This window comes from Tauraco erythrolophus, chromosome 17, assembly GCF_009769465.1.
Source record: "Tauraco erythrolophus isolate bTauEry1 chromosome 17, bTauEry1.pri, whole genome shotgun sequence".
In the NCBI taxonomy this organism is placed as follows: Eukaryota; Metazoa; Chordata; class Aves; order Musophagiformes; family Musophagidae; genus Tauraco; species Tauraco erythrolophus.
The window spans coordinates 15785730-15809624 of NC_141481.1; the positions used below are offsets into that span (position 1 = coordinate 15785730).

The window sequence follows — 23895 nt, forward strand, 5'->3', positions numbered from 1 at the left end:
TGACAGAGGACACTGGCAAACTGAGTGGTGAAAACTGAGCCCCATGTGTAACCAACCCTGGCAGCTCACCCGAAGGGCACACCACCAGGATGGCTGCAGCCAGCCAGCAGCTGGCATTGTCTTCTCAGCCTTTTATTTCTGACGCTGGGAGAAGCTCCAGATTGCACTGCAGCTTGCAGGAGCAGCCCCTTCTGCTCTGACCCAGTGAGCACTCCACATCTCCTGTCTTGCCACTGAACTGCTCAGCGGTGAACACGGGAGCTGCCATTCCCACCTCCTCACGTGTCCTGCTGTTATTAACCACGGAGCAGAAGTCCCAGTGCCCCTGGAGGAAGGAGACGTGCTGCACCTGCTGATGTTAACACATTTATTACATACAGAACAGATACGGTTTGTTGTTTGATAGCATAGGGGACAAAGCGAGGGAACGTATTCGTACAGCGGTCTCTTTACAGAATGCCATCTTCAGACCAAACAGCGGAGTTTACAGGCCTTAAGACACTTTTTAAAATCCTTTTGTAACATACAGGATACTTTACATACATCACAGTGGAGATATGACAGGGAAGCGTGTTGAAGCCAGTCAGTTCTCACCTCGCTGCCCAGCAGCCACCAAATGCCCGCGGGAGCTGACAGCAGCGGCTGGTTCTACTCAGCCGTAGCTGCCCCTCTCGGACACGTGCTCTCGGAGCAAATCATGCACGGAGCTGGGAAGGAACCTGGTGGTAGAGGCCCGAGACCGGTTTCCTTATGTTGCCAGGGCCCAGTGGGTGACAGGAGACTGAGTACTGCTAAAACCAGATGGAAAACAAACAGTACGAGGTAAGAGCGTTGCAGTTCCGTATTTTCCTACGGAAGAGTCGACAGAGCGAAGGAACTGGGCGTATTGGGGCTTTTTGTCTTTTCCTTTTCCTTTCAATTAGCCCAAATTACGAAGTTCACCTGGCCCCAACTGATGAACTGTTACACGTCTGGGGAATATGTGGTCTAAACGTTGATCTTGTTAACCTTAGTGCACGCTGTGTTGGGACCCAAAGAGCTCTTCCTAGCAGAAAGCATTTTGGGACAGCGAATGAGAAGTCTGCCACGGTCAGCAGCGCCCCGTGAAATGTTCCCCCGCAGGCAGGTGGCAGCTCCAAGCACCCCTCAGCCAAATGCCAGCCACAGAGCCCAGTGTGCCATGGCTGGAGGACGCTGTCCAGCTGGTTTCCTACCTGGGTGTGCACATCACCAGCACGGCTCACAGGCACCATGGGCACCACTGTGCCTCAGACCTCTGTTCTCCAGAGATGTCCTCTTGCCTCCTTGCAGGGGAAATGCTCGCCCCAGCCTCTTCCGAAATGTGGATCCAAAAAGCATTTCAGTGCTGCTGCATCAGGACAGATGCCACATGTTAGAGCTTCCCCTGGGAATACCGCATCCCTGCAGCACATGAATAGCTTTAGACCACCAGCCTTAGGGGCAGCCTGATCCATGGCAACAAGCCCAGGACACAACTGGGAGCTTTCCAGGAGATGGAGGCTTTGCCCAGCTGTCCCAATATCACTGCACTGGCACAAGGACATCCCGAGGAACCCTGGAGTGCTGCACAGCTCAGGGGACAAACTAGATGAAATTCACTGCTAACAACTGCTACTCGTTCCAGTCCTGCACATCTAGGAGGGAGTGTTCAAAGGAACCAAAACTTGTTCTCGTGGCAACAGGACTGTTTCCACTGTCAGAAAGGGAGGACAAACCATTGCCTCTACATCTCGAGCTGCCATGTTCTGCATCTGGAGCTCAAAACCACTCTCCCTGGCCCCATTTTTTGCTACTTCTCCTATAAGCAGGACACACCTTTGCAATCGCCCAGCACTGCTTACACAAGGAGGGCCATCAGAATTTTTCTTGGGAGTTGCCAATTCTTTTCAGGAGTCAGAAACTTCTAGCTTTTCAAACTACTTAGTAACGCAGTCAGTGCTCGCGACGTTAGGTAAAAGAGGTCAGGAGATCTGTCAATTCCTTTTTCTGTGGGACCTCAGGCGAGACACAGCCTTTCTATACCTTGGCTGAACCTCCACAGTCTTTCCTAACCAACAGCCACAGTGTGAAGGAAAACAGCCATCTCCTTCCAGCAGTTCCCGGGATGGGGACACGACCTTATGAGTCAAGGTAATCTCAATGTGTTAATGCAGAATTCACAGCAGACCAACATCATCTGCCCTCGCCTGGGTTTTAAAAGCCAACAGATGCTATGCAGAGATAGCTTTCTCCTCAAACTTTCAGAAGGAACTCGAGAGTTGTTTTCTGCCTGGCATTTTTGGAAGGGGGAATTAAAAGTTTTCCTGCCTTTTCTGCTCTTAAAAAAGCAAGGTTCCAGTACCCCTTTGCTACCACAGTTTCCCAAGGCCCTACGGCATCCACGATCAAACACCCATCTCCCATCTGAGGCTACTGAACAATCTTCTCTGGACACACACAGTCACCCAGTACACAACTGCTGAGACAACAACAGCAGCAGAGGAGGAAGACCTTCCATCTGTGAGTATGGAGGATGTGTTCCCCACAGCAATGGCACTGCTGCCTTCTCCAGCCAAACAGCAGATGTGCTGCCCAAACCCTGGCACTCCTTTCTATTGAGGGTTCCTTGAAGCTGGCTGCTCTCAGTCCACGGGACGTTATTCTGTGCTTAAAGGTGGGTAAGGTGGAGAGCCCACTGGTGAATTAGAAAGGATTTCTGCTAGGGTGCTGCTGAAGTCGTGATTCACCATCACTGCTTTGGCAGGGGACGACAGGGGGATGTGCTTCTCATGCAGGTGGGAGTGAGGCAACCTGCTGGAGAACCTGAGCCACCACCCATCCAGCTGTCAGCTCCCGAGCACTGGGCAAAGGCTTTGCACGGTTCTAGCTCCAAGCTTCACTTCGTCGATGCACTGCCATTTCTCTCCTTGTAGATGCCAGCTCCAGAGAAGAACAATACTCCAACCACGCAGAAAGCGCACAGGCCCGAGATGAAAGCTGCAAGTTCAGAGGTTAGAAGGGGGTCAGAGTCCGAGGCAGGAGCCACTGCAGTTGTCTGGGGTTGGTTTCCAGCAGTAGGTATAATGCAGGCGTTCTGTATGTACATCTTGCCATTCAGGCGGGAGGAGGGACACTTACATCGGTGGGAAAGGAGGAGAAATTCTCACTCAGGGATATATGATACCTGCCACACAATAATGTGGCTCCTTTCAGCCTTGGAAAGTACTGGCTTCACCTGGGTGGCATCTCCTGCATTCTCCTCTGTCTCGTCATCTTCTCCATCCCCTGAAGAGAGAAAACGAGAGAGTAAAGAAGGCAAGAAGAAAAATCCCAAATTGCACTGCTCTGGAATGCTTCCAAAGACACCAGTATCTTTGCTACAGCCTCGGCAGTCTGACAACAGACAGCAGGAGCTGAGAACTTCCTTTATGCCTGGAGAACGTTTCAGCAACTCGGTGCTTTTCTGAAGCAGGACTGTATGGATGTAACAAACCATCTCCAGCAGCAGGGAAAACCACCCTTCCTTCTGGGGAAGCCAACGTTTACAACACAGAGCGCCCTTGCGCAGCACCGCAGTGGGGCAGCGATGTTTGGAGCCAGTGGCACAGGTGGTTTTATTCTTCCCAGGGCTGTTAACGCAGACGGCGTGGCACTGTTTGGCAGCCTTGTGCTGTGCAAGGAAAGTGCTTGCTATCTGCCCCTTGCTATCCTGCCGGAGGCAGGAGAAAAGAGCAGTGCTTTTCAGATTTCGCTCCCCACAGCAGTGATCTACAACCACAGCCCTGCACCCCCTCCCATTCCAGATGCCTCCCACCACAGGCACTCACCAATCCGGAAATCGATGTACCCCTCTCCTCCACTCAACACCAGGACGTTCTTCAGCTTCTGCCCCTCAGTCTCTGTGGCCGCTGTGCCAGGGTTCTCCGAAGGACTGTCCAACACGCTCCCATTCAGGGTTGCTAGAACATTGCCTGGGAGAGGACAGAGGCGCCGTCAGTGCCGCTGCTCAGCGCCCCTGCAGCTAACACACACAAACACGATGGGGCAGGCCAACGCCTTCTGCTGATGAAGTCTGGAAGTCACTGCAGTCTGAACTGCTGGTGTCTGAGCCACAGTGATCTGCAGGCACCAGACATGGCACGGGCAGCCGTCTGCTGCAGATCAGCTCAAGCTCCAGCCGCAGGACAGACGGTGGGCCAAGACCCTGACAAGTAAGGGCTGTGCTCATCCTTACCAGGCACAGAGACGAAGAACTTGACAGCATCGCGGTGGCCGTGGAAACAGAGCTGTGCCTGAGCCATGGAGCAGTAGGGGATGAAACTGCTGGCAGATTTGTCACTGTTGTCATCACCGTACACGTGGATGACCCCGCCAGAGCGGCTTCCCTCTCCAGAGGTTGGTGAAGTCTTGTTGGCTGGGGACAGGGAGGAGGAATATTGTCAGCAATAGCTTTGAGTCCCATTTACAGAAGCGGAACTCAATCAAAGAGAAAACTCACGAGCCTTGGAGGAAACCTTTTAAAAGCGCAGATCTCTTTAAAGGGCTTATGTAAAGGCTGTGATGAAGGAGACCACACTAGATTACACAGTCCCTCCCTCTTAGATCTGGTAACAATCCCCTCAGGATAACAAACTACATTTTCTCATCAAATCTAGTATTTGTCTACTAATGAGGCACACCTCCTTGGAGGTGCTGGGCAAGAGTGACCTTAGGGCAAGCTAGAGAAGGTCTCTGAGGTGTCCCAGTGAAGGCTATGGCATCCAGTCATTATTAGCCAGCTGGATTGAGTTGAATATAATGAACTACTAATTAACTAATCAACTCAAGGTACCGACCCTGCCTACAAGAGGCAGGCCATTTCCTCCTGGCTGTGGGAAGATGCAACAGTGTCCTTGGTGCTGCAGCCCAGGCTGGTGAGCAACAAAGGCCTCTTCCCCAGCAGCAATCCTGTCCAGCTTCAAGAAATAGCCTACAGTCCTAGGATCAACCTTGTTCTTTTGTATCTGCCAGGGTATCCAAAGGTGTCTGCTGTACTCATGAGACATTAAGGGCACTTGGAGGAGAATTACTGCTATTTTCTGGATTAGAGAAGTTGCTCAGTTTCCAAGTCAAGTCCTTTGCTCATGCCAAGCCATGAGAACACAGGCTGCCGAAAGCAGTCTCTGGGTCTGGTGAAGGTGTCTCCGCCCAGTAAATACCACGGCAGTGGAGTGAGGTCCTTCCTTAGTCCTTGATTTAGCTGTGACACCTGAAGCTCCGCTACTCAAGCAATGAACATCTGAAAGATGTTCACCAGCCACAGCTTCCAAGGACTTCAATTGGGGCCTGCATCCTTCATGTCCAGGCTCTGAGAATGTGAACACTTCCACTCGCCAAGGAACAGCGACCAACACTCAGAGCGCAGGATGGGAGATGCTCTTCTTCCGTAGGCACTCGCGTCAGTAAAACAGAAACAGTACTACAATCAGAAGGCTTTCTCTTCCTGTGAGAGAAATGAATTGCTTGCTTAGTTATCTGCAGTTCTGTATTTTGGCTTGGGCTGGATTTCAATTATTAAGTGACTTGGAAAAACGAGACTTCACTTTTACCTATCAGGCTCAAGCCAGGACGGTACAAATATTTTGATGGAAGAATGAGAATCAGTGTGTGCAGTGGGAAGATCTCCAAGATGAAGGCTCTCTCTGCACCTCTGTGCTTCAGTTTGCTGTGAGCAGCAACAACTGGATGAGCTCCTGTGATTGACAGACAGAGCTGGTACTAGCACTTCTTGCTCAGTATCTGGCTTCTTACCACAACCAGTATCAGATGCTTTAAAAGGAGGAGACATATGTTGATAATGCTTCTAGACAGCCACAGAAATGTCTTACGATGAGAAAAAAATACTCCTTTCTGACGCTGGAAAGGCTAAGGTAAGCATAAATTTGAACTCAGACCCTGCCTTAACTGACACAAACCCAAAACAACTCTTCATGTTTATCAAAGTCCCCTATGGTTAGAAGTATTAGCTGATTTCTTGCAGCTGGCAGGTGCCACAGCACCTGCTGCCATTGGCCTGGCACTGACAAGAGAAGCATCCTTGGAGAAACAAGGATGACCAAGGAAGACCTTGGAAGAACAGTCTACTCCTGCTTCCTGGAACTCTCTGATTGGATTCATTTACAGTCCCCATCTCAGACCTGGTCTACCACAATAAGGGAACTACCGATGAAGAATAAAGTACTTTTGACATAAAAAAGCAGAGCAATGGCTGATGAGATGGATGAAAATGTTTTTAGCCATGGGAAATGGCAATATTTGCATTGCTGTCTCCGGTCACTTTTCTCAGATGCAATTTAAAATGAAAGAGTGATGAGGAAAAATGGATGGAGAGAGCTGAATGGCAGGATGGAAGGGTGGGAGAGTGACTGCAAAGGTGAATGGGTGCAAAAGGAGTGAAAGCTGAAGGAAGGAGGCGATGGACTTACCCCGGAGCCCAAGGAGTTGGCCTCGGTGGAGGACTACAGCTAGGCACAGGCAAGGAGTGGGAACACAGAGGGGCACGGGAAGAGACAGGCAGGAGGGGAGAGAAGAAAAAGGTGATTACTGGGAGCAAATTCAGGGAGCAACAGAAAAGTACAAAATCTAGAGAAACTGCAACAGGAGCTACAGGCTTGGATGAGTTTATACCAACATTGTTCTTGCTCACTTTGCTCTTATCTTGCAATGACAAATGTAACATCTGCGACGGGAGAGGGCCCACAGTCACAAGGATCCATTGCTGAAGTTTCTAGTGAGACCTTACTCCTTACCACATCTTTATAGGAACACCAAAAGATAACGCAACTGGTTTACAGCAGAGAAAAAGCTTAACGCAGAATCAGGACAGCAGCCTCAAGAAAGAAGAGGCTTTAAAACAGGGACTCAGAAATGAGAACAAGGATGCGCAAAGATGACTGTGTCACTGGCTTCCTGGTGCCAGCCCCAGGCACATCCGCCTTAGAGGAGACCGTCTCAGCCCTGACTTCCAGCAACGTTACAATAGGTTTGCTCCTCTTATAAAGAGCCATTTGCTTCTCAGATTTCCTGATAGCAGTGGTGAGAAAACGTAAATTTAGCTGCTTTCTCTTGAAAGCAACTGTAACCACTCTCAAATCCTCCTCCATTATAATCTGGAACAGACTTTCAAGATTAGATGCTGACTGGCAGGTATGGAACAGGATTACTAAGAGCTTCAACTAAATTTCCAGCTCCAGAGATGCACCTAGCAACTACTGCTGCTGGGTCTCCTCACCAGGTTGGATTTGGCATAGGATACTGATTTCTACTTGACTGATAAAGCTGAGCCCTAATTTGAGTAAATGAAGCTTTACTAACATTAGTTTCTGGAAAATACTGTCATGGAGCCGTTTAGATGTCTATGTCAAAACAAAATTTACAGGGAGATCTTCCTGGTGACTTCTCATCCCATGGCCTCCTTTCTGTGGCTTACTACAGTTCCCAAAGCTTTGTTTCTCCTGCTTTCCAGTAGCTACAGAATCAGTTCACATCAGTCCACTCAAAAAAGACGACTATGGATGGTACAAACCTCATTGGTCTCTGAAGAAGGAAATGTCTTCAACTGAACTGAACGGGGCAGTAACAAATACCTATTTGATTTTCAACAAGTTAAATCCATTCAACTGAACACTTAATTCCTTAATAAGGAAGAGTTAAACCAAATTCAGGGTTGCTCATACCCAGGGCTCTTCTCTGAACGCTGCTATGATCAAAAGTGTGTCAGGTTCAGAGTAAAAATGTGCAGAAAGCATTAGCCTGCCAGAGCTAAAGCCTGCCATGCTGCACAAACAACATGCAAAAGTGTAGTTTTTTTAGGGGGGACACGCAGAAGTATCTCCAATAAACGTCACTTACTCTCAGTCAATGGAATGGAGATGACGACACCGTTCCCTGTCCCTACCCAGAGGCGGTTGCCAGCAATGAGCAGGGCTGTAATCCGCACGAACGAGAAGCCCAGCTTTCCGGTGCCTAGTAAGCATGCAGAAGAATTGAAGAGTCAGTTACGACTTTGGGCAAGGTCTGCTACTGAATTTTGATTTCTCTCTGATCTTAGTAAGCAACAGACCATTTATTACAGTGCCTACTGCCTCACCTAGCATCTTGCTGACATAAGGCTCAATGTCGACATCCTGCAGATGTTGATGGCTGTGGGCATGGTAAAGCCTCAGAGTGGAGTCCAGGCGGATAGAAACCCATACTCCATCTCCAATCCATGCCAGCTGTCGCACCTGACTCTCCCGCCGAGGGTGGGCATCAAAGGATTTCTGAAAAGCCAAATAGGTGGACCAACATGAGTTCCCAAAAGATTTGCAATTATCTACACATATACTCCATTTTCCTCAACTGAGATCACTTGCTTGGGTTTCAAAGCTCTTGGAGAAAATGTGTTAATGCCAGCTGACCTCAGAAGTTCACTAGAGTATACAGAAAATCCCTTGCTTGAAATGATAGATTGTATAGCAGCTCTGCAGAGATTATGGTGGTCTTTGCAGACCACTTCAGGAGCAAGAACATTTAGAAACCAAAAGCTTTCAATGTGCTTGGTAGAAAGGAAAACATACAACTCCAATACAAATTCCAAAGATCAAACTGCCTTGGCTCGTTGATGTGAATTTCAGATTCGGCACTTCTCCATTTGATTAGACTCATCCCAAGCACTGTCAAACAGGTTTGTACCAACACCACTGTATTGAATTTCCACCAGAAGGCTCTAAATGTCATTTTTTTCTTAGGCAAGTGGGATCACTGGGGCTCGCTAACTCTACCCTTCCTTTGCACCACAATGCCTACGGGTGGAGAAGTCTTAGACCAGACGTGAAGGGCAGCTGTAAAGCACGCACGTACGTTTGCACAGTACGTGGCCTCGCAGACTCACTAGTAAAGACAAAGGGAGTGCTCAGTTTAGACTTATCTAAAGATTTAAGCTCTACAAAGGGAGGAAGAATTAAATATCCCCCTGGCAGACTGGGTCATAACTTGATCCAGACTGACAGTTTGGGTCCTGCAATCAGCAATGACAACAGAAAGGTTCTGCATTTCCGAATGCTACAGCAGAAAACAGCTGTAAGAATACCCATAACACAAGCATGTGTGTGCATACACCCACGTGTTCTCTCTTACCTCAATCTGCATTGTCTTAGGCTGGATAACGTGGATTTTGTTCTTGTAGCCACACCATACTCTATCGTACACAACAGCCATGCAGCGGATGGAATGGTGAGTGTGACCAAGGTCCATCAGGTGGTAATTGCTGAGATCCCACTGACCGTCTAAGGCGAAGAACACGTGTGGAAAGACACATCTCATTCATGACACGTCAGCATACAATAGAATCATGTACCTTTCTAAGTACACAGGCTTAACTAACACCCAAATGCTCAGTTTGCTTATGTCTGTGAACTGCTCGTGAATCCATGCTACTACTTTGGGCATAGCCTTATATTTAAAAAACACAAGACAATAAAGTTTAGTCTGGTGGGCTGAAAGCTCTCCAAATGAGGCTAATTAAAACATCCTTTTATTGTAATGAAGTGAACAGGCTTCTTCAACAAGTACAACAAAAACAGCAGGGGAAGAAGAAAGACAGCCTAACAAGACTATGTGGAAACTTAAAAGGAAACGGACCTTGTGGTGGGGCTTCCTCATATCACAGACGGACAACATAATTTCCCCGAAGTGTCAAATCCAGGAAAAGGAATCAATCTCCCCTCTCTAACACTTATTTTCTAACTAACCAGGTAGATCCTGTGTCCTTCACAGACAGGTAGCCTCTATGTCATGAAGCTTTATCCTGTTTCTGATGGGAACAATTTTTATGTGTCAATGGTCAGGCCTGAACTCATGACGATGGCTGAATCAAAATTTAGACTGCACAAAGCCAAAAATCTCTACGTTTCAGCTTGCTGGATAAACTGCTACTCAGTGGATAACCAAGTTCTTAATATGCAAACATGAGTTACAGTTAGCCAATCCCCATGTGCTTGCAGGTATGAACACAGCTCAGGAACTGCTCAAGTCATAGGGAAACAAAACCTACAATAATGAAGAGGACAAGATATAGAATTCAAAAAATATCTTGAGGTGACAAGATTAAGGCACATCAGATTACTCAGACATCTCTTTTCTGCAACAAGAAAAAATGACCAAGTGTAAAGCAAAGGCTCCATTTATTTGGGATTTCCAGACTTCCAGAGAATCCCAGCTCTGCCCGCTGTGTATGCAGTGATCAATTCCACTACTTGCAGAGAGTTCAACTTCTCTAGGAAGCAGCAGGCCTATTTGCAACTGCACAGATGGTCTGCTCAGGTACAGCCTGAGCCACGTGCAGCTCCCTGTGCATGCCCCGTTACAGCTGATGGTGAATGCACAGTAACCGGTATGGCCCAAAGGCATTAAACTTCACCAGGCATGCCCCAAACAACTGCACAGCATATGTATTCCTGAAAGTCTTGCATTTACTCTGCATGTGCTACGCAGATCATATGTTTTTGTTCAGAAAAGCTCAGGAAATGGTGTTAAGGTATGCCTTAGGTGGTTTAGGATGAGGATTACATGTGTATAATAGCCATGCATTTTAATTCTGTGTTTGTGCTCTGGCAAGCCAGCACCTGTCCTTCTCAACTCAGAATAGCCTTTAATCCATTGCTACACTTTTGGCCCAAGTTTGGTTTTCTCTTATTACACTGATTCTCACCTTCTCCCCGGTGGAATATGGCTAGTGTTCCATCTGCCAGAGCAACAAGAACCCTCCCTTTCACATGCCTGAAATCACAGAAAAGTAAATACTTACAAAAATCTGTAGAAGTAAGAGACTAACAAATCCTTTCTGACATCCATCCACACTATCTTTATGCTCTCTCTACAATTCTCATTCAGTTTAGCACTTGCAGGAACATCCTGCAAGGGCCAAGGGTCATAACTCTTGTCTTCATTGTAGTAAGATCATCCATAAATGTCCTGTTGAGGTTAACTTCACACTACAAACTCTCATCAATTTCAACAAATTCCACCTAATTTACACCCCCGTGAAATTTTGGCTTTCTCCTCCCCACTTATCTCCTTCTGATACCGCTATTATCATTTAGTACCTTATTCACTGAACTGGGTCAGGTCTGCAGCTGAGCAGGAAAATGGCTCAGTATGAGGCTCTCCAATAACAAGAACCTCGGAAAACTTTCTTCACAAACCAGTGCACTTAGAAGAGCAAAGCAAAAGGTGACTAACAAAGAGCTTCTACGCCCATCTAAAATATTGCTTAGGCACTGACCCTCCTCCTCCAGCGCCCCTTGGCACGCACACTTACACGAGACTCAGTACAGAGTCCTTCAGCTTTATCGAGTGCAGGCACTTCTTCCAGTTGGATACCGCCGAGTGCACGTAAAGCCTGCAAGAAAGGACAAATGCGGGAGGGTTAGCAGCAAGGCCCCACACCTTCAGCCTGAGTGGCCTCGAGTCTTTTCTTCTGTTAGGAAAGGTGGAAAGTGAGGTTAAATCCCAGTGCCTGTGATGAGCTGAGGGCTCAGAACAACAACTAGCAATGAAAACCTACTCCAGAAACAAGAAGTGTGAGGACACGAAAAGTGGAGCCCGAAAGAGAACAGAGGTGACAGATTTGCCAGCCCAAGGGAAACCCACCAGCCATTCTGTGCTCCCAGCCACATGGTGGGGGCAGCACTGGTGCAAGCCCCAGCAGCATCCCCGTTCAACTCCTGATCTGGCAGTGTTGTGCTTGACTCAGTCTTCAGCTGCCCGTTCTCCCTGAAGAGGCACAAGAACATTGTTGGAGGCTTTTGTTAGCAGCAATGCACAGAATGCCCGCTCTGCACTCGCAGTGTGGCATTCACAGGCACATCAGGGCACTTGGATGCAAAAATTGCTTCCTTCTCTTCAGTGTTTTTGAATTGCTTGACTCCTGGATCTGCAATGTGCAAAACTTACTTTTTTCCTGCCAATACAAATAGCAAGTGCATCAAACCTATGGAACTTAACTCAGTGTTTGGAAGTACTATTATAAAAACGATATTTTCTCTGTTCGTTTCCAACTTCAACAGAAACAACTTAGAACAACTTGGTCATTTAGGAACAATTTCTATCCAAGACTTCCACTTGCTCCTCAGGTTACATCAGACTCATTTGTCTTAAGAATTTTTGGGTGGTGAATATGCTTTCTTCGTAGCACATCAGAGGTATTACCACAATAAATCAATCACCATTTTTACACACGAATCAATAGCTTCTTTCAGTAAGATTATTAAGTGTACGTGTACTTTGGAAGATCTGTCTCAGCAGACTGCCTACCCATTCTGTCTAAGAGGTGCCTGTGCAGGAACTGGATCTGTGAACACGTGCTCCGTGAGAGGCCCCGGGCGAGCCTGAGCAGGCTCTGCCTCGCTTGTACCACTCTCTGGTACCTCCGTAGCTTCTGTTGCCTCCTCGGTAGACTGGGACTGGTTCATCTTCCCATTGCAGACAGCAGCCACCTCACCTAAAAGACAAAGAACAGCGTGAGACATAATGGAGAATGAGCTGGTAAGTTAACTAAACAGAAATCAGGCTGTCAATTTTTTAATTTATCCTTTCGTGCCAAATTCAGTCAAACCCTGAGCCTGCACCACAGACAGCAGCTCATCCAGTGTTTTCTCCTTGGATGGGAAATAGAGGCTATTTTAAAGTGAGGCACAATCTGCTACGAGCAAAACCTTAGTAGTTCTGCAGGGTGGCCCACTGCAGAATGATGTCAGCAAAGGCATCATTATGATTTTCATATGGACTTAACTGACTTCACAAGAAGACATGGATCAGAGGAGAAAGCAATGAGAACAGAAGCCATTGTAGCAGGGCAAACATAGCACCCGTCCAAAATACTCTGCTATATGAACCCCACAACAGGATGCAGGATGTGGATCACTAAGAGACAAAAGGAGGGATCTAAAGAGAAATGCACCAAAAGGGCCTTTGGTCTTCCTGTACCACCTTAAGAAACTCCTTGAGGCGTGTGAAGCAGTTAATTCAGAGATAGAAGGATGCTTCCCGTAAGCTGATGCGGGACTTGCTATAGCTGGATGGCCATTAAGTTTTTTGTCCCCGAACTCACTCTGTCCCTTGTCCAGCACAGGTGTGTCACCACGCGAGGAACAGTTGCTTCGTGGCACATTGCAGCGGGTTGCACAGCCCACCAGAGTGATTCCTGCCAAGACACCATCCGTTCCAGACGACTCTTCAGGATTTACATCTCCCTCCAGAAAGATCTCGCCTGGAGGATAATCACTCTCACTGGCCGCTGAGGGGCAAAGAACAGATTCTCCCATAAGTCTAGCTGTCACTGCTAATTTAAATGTAGCAGTACTCCTGAGATAACCATACAGATGGAAGATGCTGACCCTCAGAGTTCACTACTCTAGGGAGGTATCACAGCATCAGTCAGCACCATGGTGAATCCCCTCAGCCCCAGCATCAACATCCAGGCCAGCTACAGAGCCCTCCCAAACCTGGGCAAGGCTCACTCTTGCTCCCAAGAACCATCCTTTATGTGCCAAAGGAACCACTGACTAAACGTTCAACAGTGAGGGATCTCCACAGAAAGGTCCTAGAAGTAGGCAAGGTCCGAGATACGGTTTTGAGGGATTTTTTGTTTTATGGAACACAGCAGGGTCCAAGGGTTAGTTCCGAAATGAGTACGCTACGCTTGTCACTCCTCAGTGGAGCAGGGGACCCTGTGCAGATCGCAGCCAGTGCCTGAGCCCTACTCACCAGGGATGCTGGAGATGCAGAGCACGTGAGCATTGCAGACAGTGAACTGGTCCACCACTGTGCCAGGCTGATTGGCATCAATAATCACAACTTTACTTGTTGACAGTGTACTTGTGAGGATCCAGACACGACTGGACGTGGCATCCATTTCATGGAGCTCCTTTGCCTTCAAGAGAGCAAACACATGGGTAGAATGAGTGCTCCTCTCAGATCAGACTGAGCACAGTAGCGCTTGGCAACATTTACACATGGAAATACCACAATCTCGGCTTCCAAGAGTGAAGTCCCTTCCTAGCTGGCACAAACAAACAATATGAGCTGTGCAAATTTCGTTCACGTTGCCACCCTGGTATCTGGAACACCGGCCAAAGAGCCAGCCTGGCTCCTTAGGGCAAGAGGAGTTTGGCCACTAATTTCTCTTGAGATATCTGACTAAAGTATCACTGAACATTCACTTGAGACAGAACACCATGGAGCTGGGATGTGCTCAACCTACGAGCTTGAGCAAGCTGATCACAGAAGACTACAGGGCAGCAGTGTAAGATAGCTGTGGGAAAAACCCACAAAGGATAAAATGTTGTATTATTATCTGCAAATTACAGCTTGGTTCTTAACAAAAAAAATCACTTAAGACTATTAAAAAACAGAGATGGAATAATACTCTGAACCAAAGGACTCATGGACTCTGCTACATCTACATTCTTTTTAACAAAGCTTTGCCTGAATTATTTAATTTTATTTTTCAGTTTACAATGATGAGGACTCCATCATCTTCTTAGCAACCTCAGCAAGTGCTTAATTACACTTATTATTAGGAAGTTTTTAAAAATTCCCAATGTTTCAAAAGCAGAACTTGGAAAATTTTATCCTGGATAATTTATCCCAAATTACACAGAAAGTTACTGAAGAGCTAGAAAACCACAACCCACAAGAAGATGCCCCAGAAGTACAAGTTAGAGCATTATGTAGCATAGTACAAAGGTACTGAGGGAGGAGCATGTCAGGGATGGAATAAGAAAATACACCAGAGGTGAGGAGAAAGAAAAAGACATTTTCTTTTCTGACCTTTTTCTTTTCAGGAGATGTATGGTTACTCCTGTTGTTCTCGCCTTCCACCTCCCTATCACAGGTGAGAGGATCACGCCCAGGATCTAGTTTCTGCCCATTCCCAGACTCTTGCTCCAAAGGTCTCCATCCCGTGAGATTGACTCCAGCTGCACACCACAGCTAAATAACAGAAACAGGAATCTTAAACTAAGAATTCTGGAGGCTCCAGGGTCGCTTGAGACTCAGGCACCTTTGTAGAGAACTGTGGACACATGTCAAACACCTGGAAACAACAGATCTCAGTAATTTCTGCTAGAAGACACAGTCAGATTTGATGGAGGTAAGATAAAGGTTCTCTGTAACCCAGCAAAAATCACGGTTCTTTTTTTAACAGATTTTAAAAAAATAAAGATAGTAAATCAGGTGCATAACTGAAAACAGGTTTCTGAAATGTCCTCAGTTTTTCTGACTCTGGGGTTCCCAAGTCACTGTGGCAAAGCAAGCAGGACGTGGCAGGTGTTACTAGCTCGGGGCACCACGAGCATGACTGCTTAACCAAACCTGACAGTGGCTGCTTGGCTGAGGACACGCATTCAGTGCACTTCTGTCCCCTAGTCCCCCTCCCACTCCTGGCACTCTTCTGCTTCCTCATACACTCCGTCGTCCAAAAATCAGTGCCTGCTTGATCTGAGAGAGCTATTTAAAGAACTAAGACAGCAAAAAATGAAGTCACCAAAAAAAAAATGGAAAAGAAAAAAAAAATCTGCTGGTTTAGCTCCCTACGTAATGAGCGTAGAGTGAAAGCAGCACACCGTATCTTCTGAAATCAAATTTAGCTAACTTCCTAGGAGCTATTGCCAGACAGTTTTTTAGGAGAATGCCGGGAACAGGACTACAGAAGCAAATACTGGATTTATCCAAAATCATAAAGGAAAGATGCTGAATGGAGTGTTATACAAAGATCGCGCCAACCTTCTAGGAACAACTAACAGTGTAAGAATTTCCTTACAACTCAACCATCAGAATGACACCTCAAACTCCGCTCTGAACGGAGTCAGTGACAAACTGCCTGTTTCGGAACTAGCTGTAGCAGAAAACTATGCTACTGCAGAGAGAGGGCCATCTATTCTCAACCACAATTCTACTCAAAACATTCTAGTGTTGACAGACACAGCTTCGCAGAAATATGCTCTAATAATTTTCACCTGTTACCAGTGAATCCCAGTCAACAGTGGAAGCTAAAAACGTGATGAAATGCATTTTTACTTTCACCTGCTTGTTTTCACGAATTTTTATGTTGTTTTGTATTACACCCTAAGGAGTCTCAGCACAAGCCTTATAAGCACAAAATGCTGTCGGTACTTATATAAGAGCTGTCTCAAAAAAGCGTAAGATGCAAGACAGAAGCAATAGGACCTGGCAACCAGAATCACCTGAGAATGATGTCCTTACGGAGAGGGTTCTTCTCTCTACATACACTAGAAACCACCATTCAAAAAAAGGAAGTGGAAGATAGAATTTGGAATAGATAATGTAAAAAAAAATACAGATTTTTGTAAAAATTGCACATTTAGCGACCAAAACTCTCCGCTTATTTTACGTCCCCTTTCTGGACCGGAATGGTGTGCAGAGACAACGTACCTTCATGGTTGGGTCCTTCTCTACTAAGGGGCGGCAATACACAGGCACAGGGACGTTCTTCATGCGAGTGTCTTCCTGACCACCGTTGGGACTCAGCTGTGGGGGGAGAGAAGACGCAACAGACAGTGCAAAGCCATAAACACCAGGCTGCGGTGAGAGAGCTGTACCCAATACGGCAGAACCGAACTGATGGGCCGCAGAGGCGGGCGCCGCTGAGGCTTCACCTCACAGCTCGGATGAAACCGAGTCCCTACAGGGATGGGAGCAGCCCACCAAAGGACTGCCTCTCCCACCATGATACAGTGCCCCGCTTATGGTCAAGAGAGGCTATACGCTGCACTGCTGACAGAGGAAGGGCTGTTAACGGATGCTCCCTGCAAAGAAGTCAGAACACCGGCGTTCCCTCTCACCATGGCCTGACACTTGTCCACTTCCAAGTCACACTGCAAGACTCCTTCCTTTCAGGTGGTCTTTGACCAGTTAAATGAGCCATAGGCCAACAAATGAGACTGATGACATTTGACTTTCTGTTACTGCTGGGGAGAAGTGGAAGCAAACCACACTGCATTGGTTTTTACACTAAACCATCCGTAAAGTTCTCAAGAGTACAAATGAAATATCTAATGTTCAAGTCCAATTATAATAACAAAGGAAATAAAAACAAGTACTGGGCTCTGGACAAAGAAGATTAATTACTTTTGGTTTAGGGTAGGTTCTTTCAGCGCCTGCATGCAGAGGAATGGACCTTCCATTGACTTTGGTGGAGATACAGAAAAGATTAATTTAATCTGTGCCTCCAATTAGCATACAAACAGAACACCCACATGATAGCTGTAAGCGCAATTACTGGTGAGGGACTGATGTCCCCTCGGCCTGTCTGGAGAGTGGCCCCTACCTGTTTGTACTTGGCAGGGAGGCTCCAGCCGCAGGCCTGCAACCGCCCGTCGTCGTTGCGCACGTGCTCGCGGACCTGGCGGTACTGCTCCCGCTTCTGCTCGCGACGTGCCGAGGACGTGCAGTCACTGAGGAGAGGAGCGACAGCGTTACTGCTCAATCTGTGGTTGAAAACAGAAGCTGAAGGCTAAGGGAGTGTCGCCATAGCAGGGGGAGGAAACATAAAGCAATTCAAACCCAGCTTGGAAAACAGACGCAGGAAAACGGGGAGAGAAAAACCTCGTTCAGAAGCAGACAGGCATTCCTAATCTCTAACGCCCGGTTACCCAAGTGACGTGGCAGGCCAAGCCACTGTCACTGCCACTTCGGTGTTCCAAAAGCCCTTCAGAAACAAGGAAGCAACCTTCCATAAGACCTATGAATCTATGAGATTACACCAATTTTGCTTTGCTGTTACAATTTACGGATCTAGTGTCTCCATCAGGAAGACATTTTGAGTTCTTCCCTTCTTCACTACAGTCAACTATTTATTTTTCTGTCCATTCTAAAGCTTTCTCTGCTGACAAGGAAAATATGCACTAACTGCTGTTGAAACTGCTGGTTTCAACAGAACAATTCCAGCTTTTCACTGGCAAAGGTTAAAAGAAAAACTGATCTGCAAGCTCTTAAGAGATGTTTTAATATAAGCAAAGACTGTTTGAATACCAGTTCCAGCTCTCAGTAGGTTTTTAAAGTATCATTCCAAGGTAGGAACAACATCAGCGCAAACTGATGACATACAATACTTAAAACAAAAACAACCCCCTGCTAAAACAAAACACTTCCCTGCACATGGTTCCTCCCCTGGGGATAGGATGAGAGAACAAACAGCTTCTGACAGTGGTTAGTCACATCATTTCCTGACTGCTGAAAAGCCCTCAGACACCACACAATGACTATGATATCATAATCCGATAAAAAGAACAGAATAAAGGCAGTATCTATAAAATACAAATTCACCCTTCTAAAGACAATCTCTCTTCTCCTGATCTAGTGTCTTTCCAACAAATCCTCCTTATTGCAGAAGCTATAGTACTTTATCATCACATTCTCCAAAGTCCTTCCACAAAAACATACTGCATATGCAACTGTACAACCTCACAGTGGTAGAACATATGCATTTTGAAGTCAGGTAAAACACAGAAGACTTTTCTCCCTTCATGTCAGAGACATAAAGGATAGGGAGAAGACTCTGCAAGTAGCAACACTTAGAGGCTCTTTTTCAGCATGGGTAAGATTAAAACCAAATATTGCAACCTAAATGTGCTGTTGAGACAACCTTCGTCTTCACCTAAACACCCTGTCAACAGGGTTGGACAACACATCCCATCCCACTGTCCCAGTGCTGCCATCACATTCTACCACAGAAGTCCTACTTCATTCTATCACACGGTCTGCAAACACGAGTGCAGAACAAGGGCTGTGGCCAACTTAAGATGCCGAAAGGAACCACCATGGCCTGGAAAGCCACGGCAGCAATATGTTTCGGAGGACAAATTTTGCTGAATCCATCCACATGGTAACTGGTGAGTGAAAGATCAGGGAGATAAACGACAAGAAACATTAGCACCACATAGACATAAGTGGAAACCAGCTTATTTTAAGAAAAGAGCAGTGGGACCTGGCTTAGCACACAGCACACAACTCACTCTTCGGGGAAGAACTCCAGTGTGCGGCTGCCGGAGGAGATCTGGCACATGGTGTGACTGCGCCGCTGGCTGAACCCTGCTGTTGTTGGAGACTTGTAGTGGATGTTCACAGATGGGTAGGTCCTCTTTGCTGGTGGGGGACTCGAGGAAGAGCTGAACAGACGGCTGAAGCTAGGGACAAAAAAGGCCAACAAATATGAGAAAAGGTGCCTGGGGAGACAACACACCATAGATTCACAACAAGGGAAGCAAGAGGTACATAATCAGGGGCTGTCTCAAACACAGAGCTAAGTCTTCAGTTTGATTGACATAAGGTGTTTTTAGCTTCCAGAAACAGACACCTTCTCAAAACAGCCCTTTATTAAAACTGATTGTGAGCGTACATATGTTTCCACTCCAGGTTACTTGTGACCTTTTTCAGCTTGTAAACCCAAACTAATGCAGATGTTCAGATCTGATTTCAACTTCACTAAGAACAAAGGAAGCCCTTGAAGGCAAAAGGGTTTGGTTAACGACGCTTTTAGTTGACATCTCATTAATGTCAGAGACTATTAAGTTGCTGTCTGAAGACAAAACAGCAATGCTTCCCCTCTTCTTAATCTTACACAAACCACCAAAGTACTTACAACTGCCAAATGGTAGATTTCTTCTTCTCCTGGACGGATGGGTGCTCACGGGAAGCTCTAAGGACAAACGCAGCAGAAGCAAGTTAATCTCAGCATCTTTTACCCAAGTTTCTGCCACTTCCATCAAGGAAGCCATGTCAAAACTCAGAATTCATTCTAACATGTTTCAAAACACAACCGAGGAAGTCAAATGCACTGGTCTTTAATGTAAGCACACTCGATCACTTTATGTTTCAATGTTGACACGAAGTGCAAGTGTGTTCAATTTTATCAGCCCCATTACCTTTGCCACAGTACTAGTCTGGTAACTACAAAACCCAGCATTATATTCACTTCAAGCCACAGCCTTTAGAATTCATTAATTAGAAGCAACCCTCTTCCCTACAGCTTCTCCTACCTTAATTATCATACAAAAAACAAGCAAAACAAACAACTGCCCAGTGTCTCCAAACAACAATGGCAACTCAAGGTTTGCAGTCCAGGTTCAGGAGTAAGGGAGAAAGAACCAGGTATTAGGAGAGAAGCATCTACAGTGTGGAAAACTTCCAGCACTTCTCAATCTGTATCTTGGTAGGACTTCCATTCACCACAAGGTCAAACATAGCCAAGTTCTGTCCTAAACAGGAATGTTCACCAACACCCAGTCTCACCTGATCATCTCTGTCCACCTGACAGCCTCCTGGAGCTCCATCAACCTCTCTTTGTATTGATTGCGCTCCATCAGAACCCGGGCCATTTCCACACGGGTGAAGCGGCGCCGCTGAGCTATGGGAATGTTGTCCTGCAGGGGGGAGGAGCACTGCTTCAGCCAACAAAAGATGGAAGGGGATTGATGTTAGTAAAGGACAAATCAGGAGACAGAAAAACATATTTGTTAGTTCTCCTCCTGTTCTGTTTGATTGGTAGTTCTCCTCCAGTTCTGTTTGATTACCCCTTCGATTTCCCAGTTTGAGGTGCTCATTCTAGACAAACGATCTCCAAACTATGGCCCACGGACCTCTGGGGTGTTCTGCAAACCCGTGGAAATTGGAATTAGAACCACCATCAAACTGAAAATCGCACGCAGGGTGCTTTGATAGTCTGCAAGGCATTATGAGAGTTGACAGCAGTGTACTGGTCCGGAAAGTTTGGAAATCGAAGTTTTAGTTCATTAGCAAACCAAGTCACAAGCAGCAGGGAGCCCCATGTAATGCCACCTGTGCCCTCAACAGGAGTAGGAAAGAGGCGTTCTGTTAGTACACACTGATACAGGTGCAGGGCACAGGAAACTAAAGAAAGGCCTTTTCCTCTTTGGTGACACAACTTGGCCTTCTGCTGAGGGCTCACGCGGCTCTGGGTTAGGAGGTGATGGGAATGAGATTCTGTTTGTCTCTTTTGAGGAGTGGAAAACAGGAACAACATGGCTAAGTTGGAGAAAATATCTGCCCAAAAAGAAATCATAAGGATTTGGGGAATTTATTACTAGGAAGTGGCACTGGGTTGTGCCTAGGCTGTGGCAATGCCCAAGCTCAGCTCGCCTGGTGAGTACTGCTGAGAGCTGGAATAGCACAAAATAACCAAGTCCCTCTCCAGCCTCCTTGGACTTGGAATAAACCTCTATGACTCATCAAAACGAGAAGTGCACAAATGAAAAGGAATTTCACAAACCTTTTTTTTCAGTTTAAAAACCTACATCTCCTGTCAGTTCTGCTTAAAAGAAATCCAGTTGTCTCCACCATTTCACAAGCGTAACTCGAAAATTTGCCTATTTACGTAAATTCTCAACACACCAAGTTCACTCCGCTTAAGCGAAGAGAATTACCTAGAAGTGAACCTGTCCAATACCTTTCACAAAGTAAGAATACAGTAATATTGAAAAGAAGTGCATCGAATTCCCTGTCCCACAGAGTGACATTTACAAGGAAAATCTCTGTCACCGTGCTGGTCTGGTGGGGTTTTTTTTTGCTATAGGTGTCTTTGTTGAAAAGCCTCTCTCTCAGACAAACAGTTTGAAGAGCTGTCAAAGAACAGTCCAAGAGCCTTCTCTGCCTGTATCCTGTAACAGGCAGTACTGGCTTAGGCAAAAGAAATAATGAGGAAAAAAATGCCACAAGATTGAGGTTGCAGAACAAATAAAAGACGGCAGTTACTGCTACAAAGCCGTCTGCGTAACCGGGATTTCACTGCTCAATTCCTCGCAGCTTAGTTTCACTGCCAATGTGGAGACAAGCTCTCCTGGAGAAGCCTGACTATCACAAGACTCCGAGAGAAACCACGCTGCACGCTGGTCTGTAACTGAAAATTCGGGAGAAGCAGCTGCAACAGGAAGGAGCTGTGCAGGGCACCGCTCTAGCGCCGTTCCGTAGGAACTGCACCACGCACAGCGTTGCCGTTGTGCTGGCTGCTCATCCGCCAAACGGTGGTTTGATTGGCACAGGAAGAGGTAATCTCATGGCATCTGTCTATTGGCAATTCTCATCAGCAACAACCCACAGTTCACAGAACCACAGAATTATGTGGGTTGGAAGGGACCTTGGAGACGACCAGCTTTGCCCTCATCGTTAATGAGGGCAGACCAATCTACATCTCAGGACTCATATATATGAAGTAATATAGAGTAAGTACATAAACCCCCTTTCCCCGCAGGCATTTTAGTAATGTAATATACCAATTCTGTACAGAGATAGCTGCTTACATCCTCCACCTCCTCTTTGGGTTCTCGTCGGGCAACAATCGCTTCAGATTTCACTCTAGGAAACAGGAAGAAAGGCATCAAACCAGCAAGTGATATCGTACCTGTCCCTGAGGTGTTCTGGGAGGAGAACCACCTATGGGAGGGTCATTCTGCACGCATCACAAGGGAACGTTTTCAAACTGTGAGCTAAGTGTCCAGACTAGGAGAAGCTTCTCTGGCACTTTTCCCTCCCTCTTGTAGCACGTTACTCTGAAACAGCTTCCCTGGCATCACCCCGCTTCTCTGGAACATGATGCAAGCAACAAAACACTGGCCACTGGAACAGCCCAGCCAATTTCGATTTCAGAGTCCTGAGCTGTGTTCAAATGTTTTAGGAGCTCTTAACCACGGGAAAACCGCACCATTATCAGCAGCGAAAATGCTGACTTAAGTTCTTCTGGGTTGCTTCTGTTTTCAATGCAGTGAAAAGAGCCTCTAATGTGAAGGACAGCCTGCCGTAATGCTAAAGAGAACACCAAAATACTTCAGGTATTTTTCTGAGTGCTTTTAATTCCTTTGAACTCCACGCTGAGGCGCAGCCGTGCAGTCCCCCTGGAATTACACGCACTTTTACTAACAGCAAAGACACTGTGGGAAAAAATGGCTGTCTCCATCTCCTAAAAAGGCACACTTGTCAGTTAAAAGTCCATGTCCCTACTGCATAATATATTGAATATATTATGAAAGACCCAAAAAGGCATTTAAAAAAATCAGCCCTGTTTTCACTGCTCGTGAGACTACTTTAATTCCGGACACTTCTAACAGCGAAGATGCGAGTCTGTTATTCTTGGTCATTCTGTGCTCAGGTGACAGAGGCAACCTCCCAGATTCCAGCTGCAAAATAAACACTGTCCTCTGAACTGGGAAACCACAGTGCAATGGACGGCTAGTCCAAATGTGATTATGCTGCTTTGAGTCCTGGGGGCCATCTTCAGTGTTAAGGATGTGACATCATCACAGGCTTTGCTAGGCATCCAGCCTTCAGCTCCTCTAGTTTGAGTGGAAAAGAAGAAGAGAGATCTCTCCAAATGCTACCTGCATAGGACTTTAAAATCCCTTCTGCCTCTTCTTCTCATTCTTAACACAAGCGACAAAACAATTAACAATACTGGCATCTAAATATTGTTTGTGGGAATCTGTATTAGCCCTCTTGGCTGCAGTGAGGATCAAGCTCTTGATAGTTTCCTTCAAAATCACTCGTTTTGAAACTCTCTTTTTTTTTGCAAATTGAAATTCTGAATGCTTCACTCCAGAGAACCTGGATTTGCAGTTGCTGCTACAGAATCGTAGTCCTGGGGAGGAAAATTCTGCGGGTTTTTTAAGGTTCAATAATCCATTTCAAGCAAATAAAAACACGGTAACACTACAAATATGCCAGCCACCTACCATCAGCCTTGAAGTGCTCTGTAAGGTCCCTCTGAATTCCAGTGCTAACTTCCATGAGGGAAACAGAGGTGGGTTTATCACTCATGTCCCCCCAGCCCCCTGGGGCAGGGTGGGA

General features: G+C 46.5%; 1 protein-coding gene across 1 annotated transcript in view; it reads right to left on the bottom strand.

The window, feature by feature from the left end:
- Positions 1–2593: 2593 nt before the first annotated feature.
- The window catches only part of MAPK8IP3 (mitogen-activated protein kinase 8 interacting protein 3), a 76500-nt gene continuing 55198 nt past the window's right edge, over positions 2594–23895 (bottom strand). Inside the window, exons 14-33 of the mRNA XM_086622535.1 lie at positions 22329–22410; positions 20332–20483; positions 19682–19738; positions 19056–19226; positions 17369–17495; positions 16474–16569; positions 14851–15012; positions 13786–13951; positions 13130–13315; positions 12334–12520; positions 11671–11793; positions 11339–11419; positions 10730–10797; positions 9157–9305; positions 8129–8300; positions 7891–8004; positions 6465–6503; positions 4235–4414; positions 3828–3971; positions 2594–3285 (exon numbers count right to left, since the gene is read on the bottom strand). Of these exons, the coding sequence (XP_086478661.1) occupies positions 3164–3285; positions 3828–3971; positions 4235–4414; positions 6465–6503; positions 7891–8004; positions 8129–8300; positions 9157–9305; positions 10730–10797; positions 11339–11419; positions 11671–11793; positions 12334–12520; positions 13130–13315; positions 13786–13951; positions 14851–15012; positions 16474–16569; positions 17369–17495; positions 19056–19226; positions 19682–19738; positions 20332–20483; positions 22329–22410 (2578 nt within the window). The 3' untranslated portion in view covers positions 2594–3163. The remainder of the gene's footprint in view (positions 3286–3827; positions 3972–4234; positions 4415–6464; positions 6504–7890; positions 8005–8128; positions 8301–9156; positions 9306–10729; positions 10798–11338; positions 11420–11670; positions 11794–12333; positions 12521–13129; positions 13316–13785; positions 13952–14850; positions 15013–16473; positions 16570–17368; positions 17496–19055; positions 19227–19681; positions 19739–20331; positions 20484–22328; positions 22411–23895) is intronic.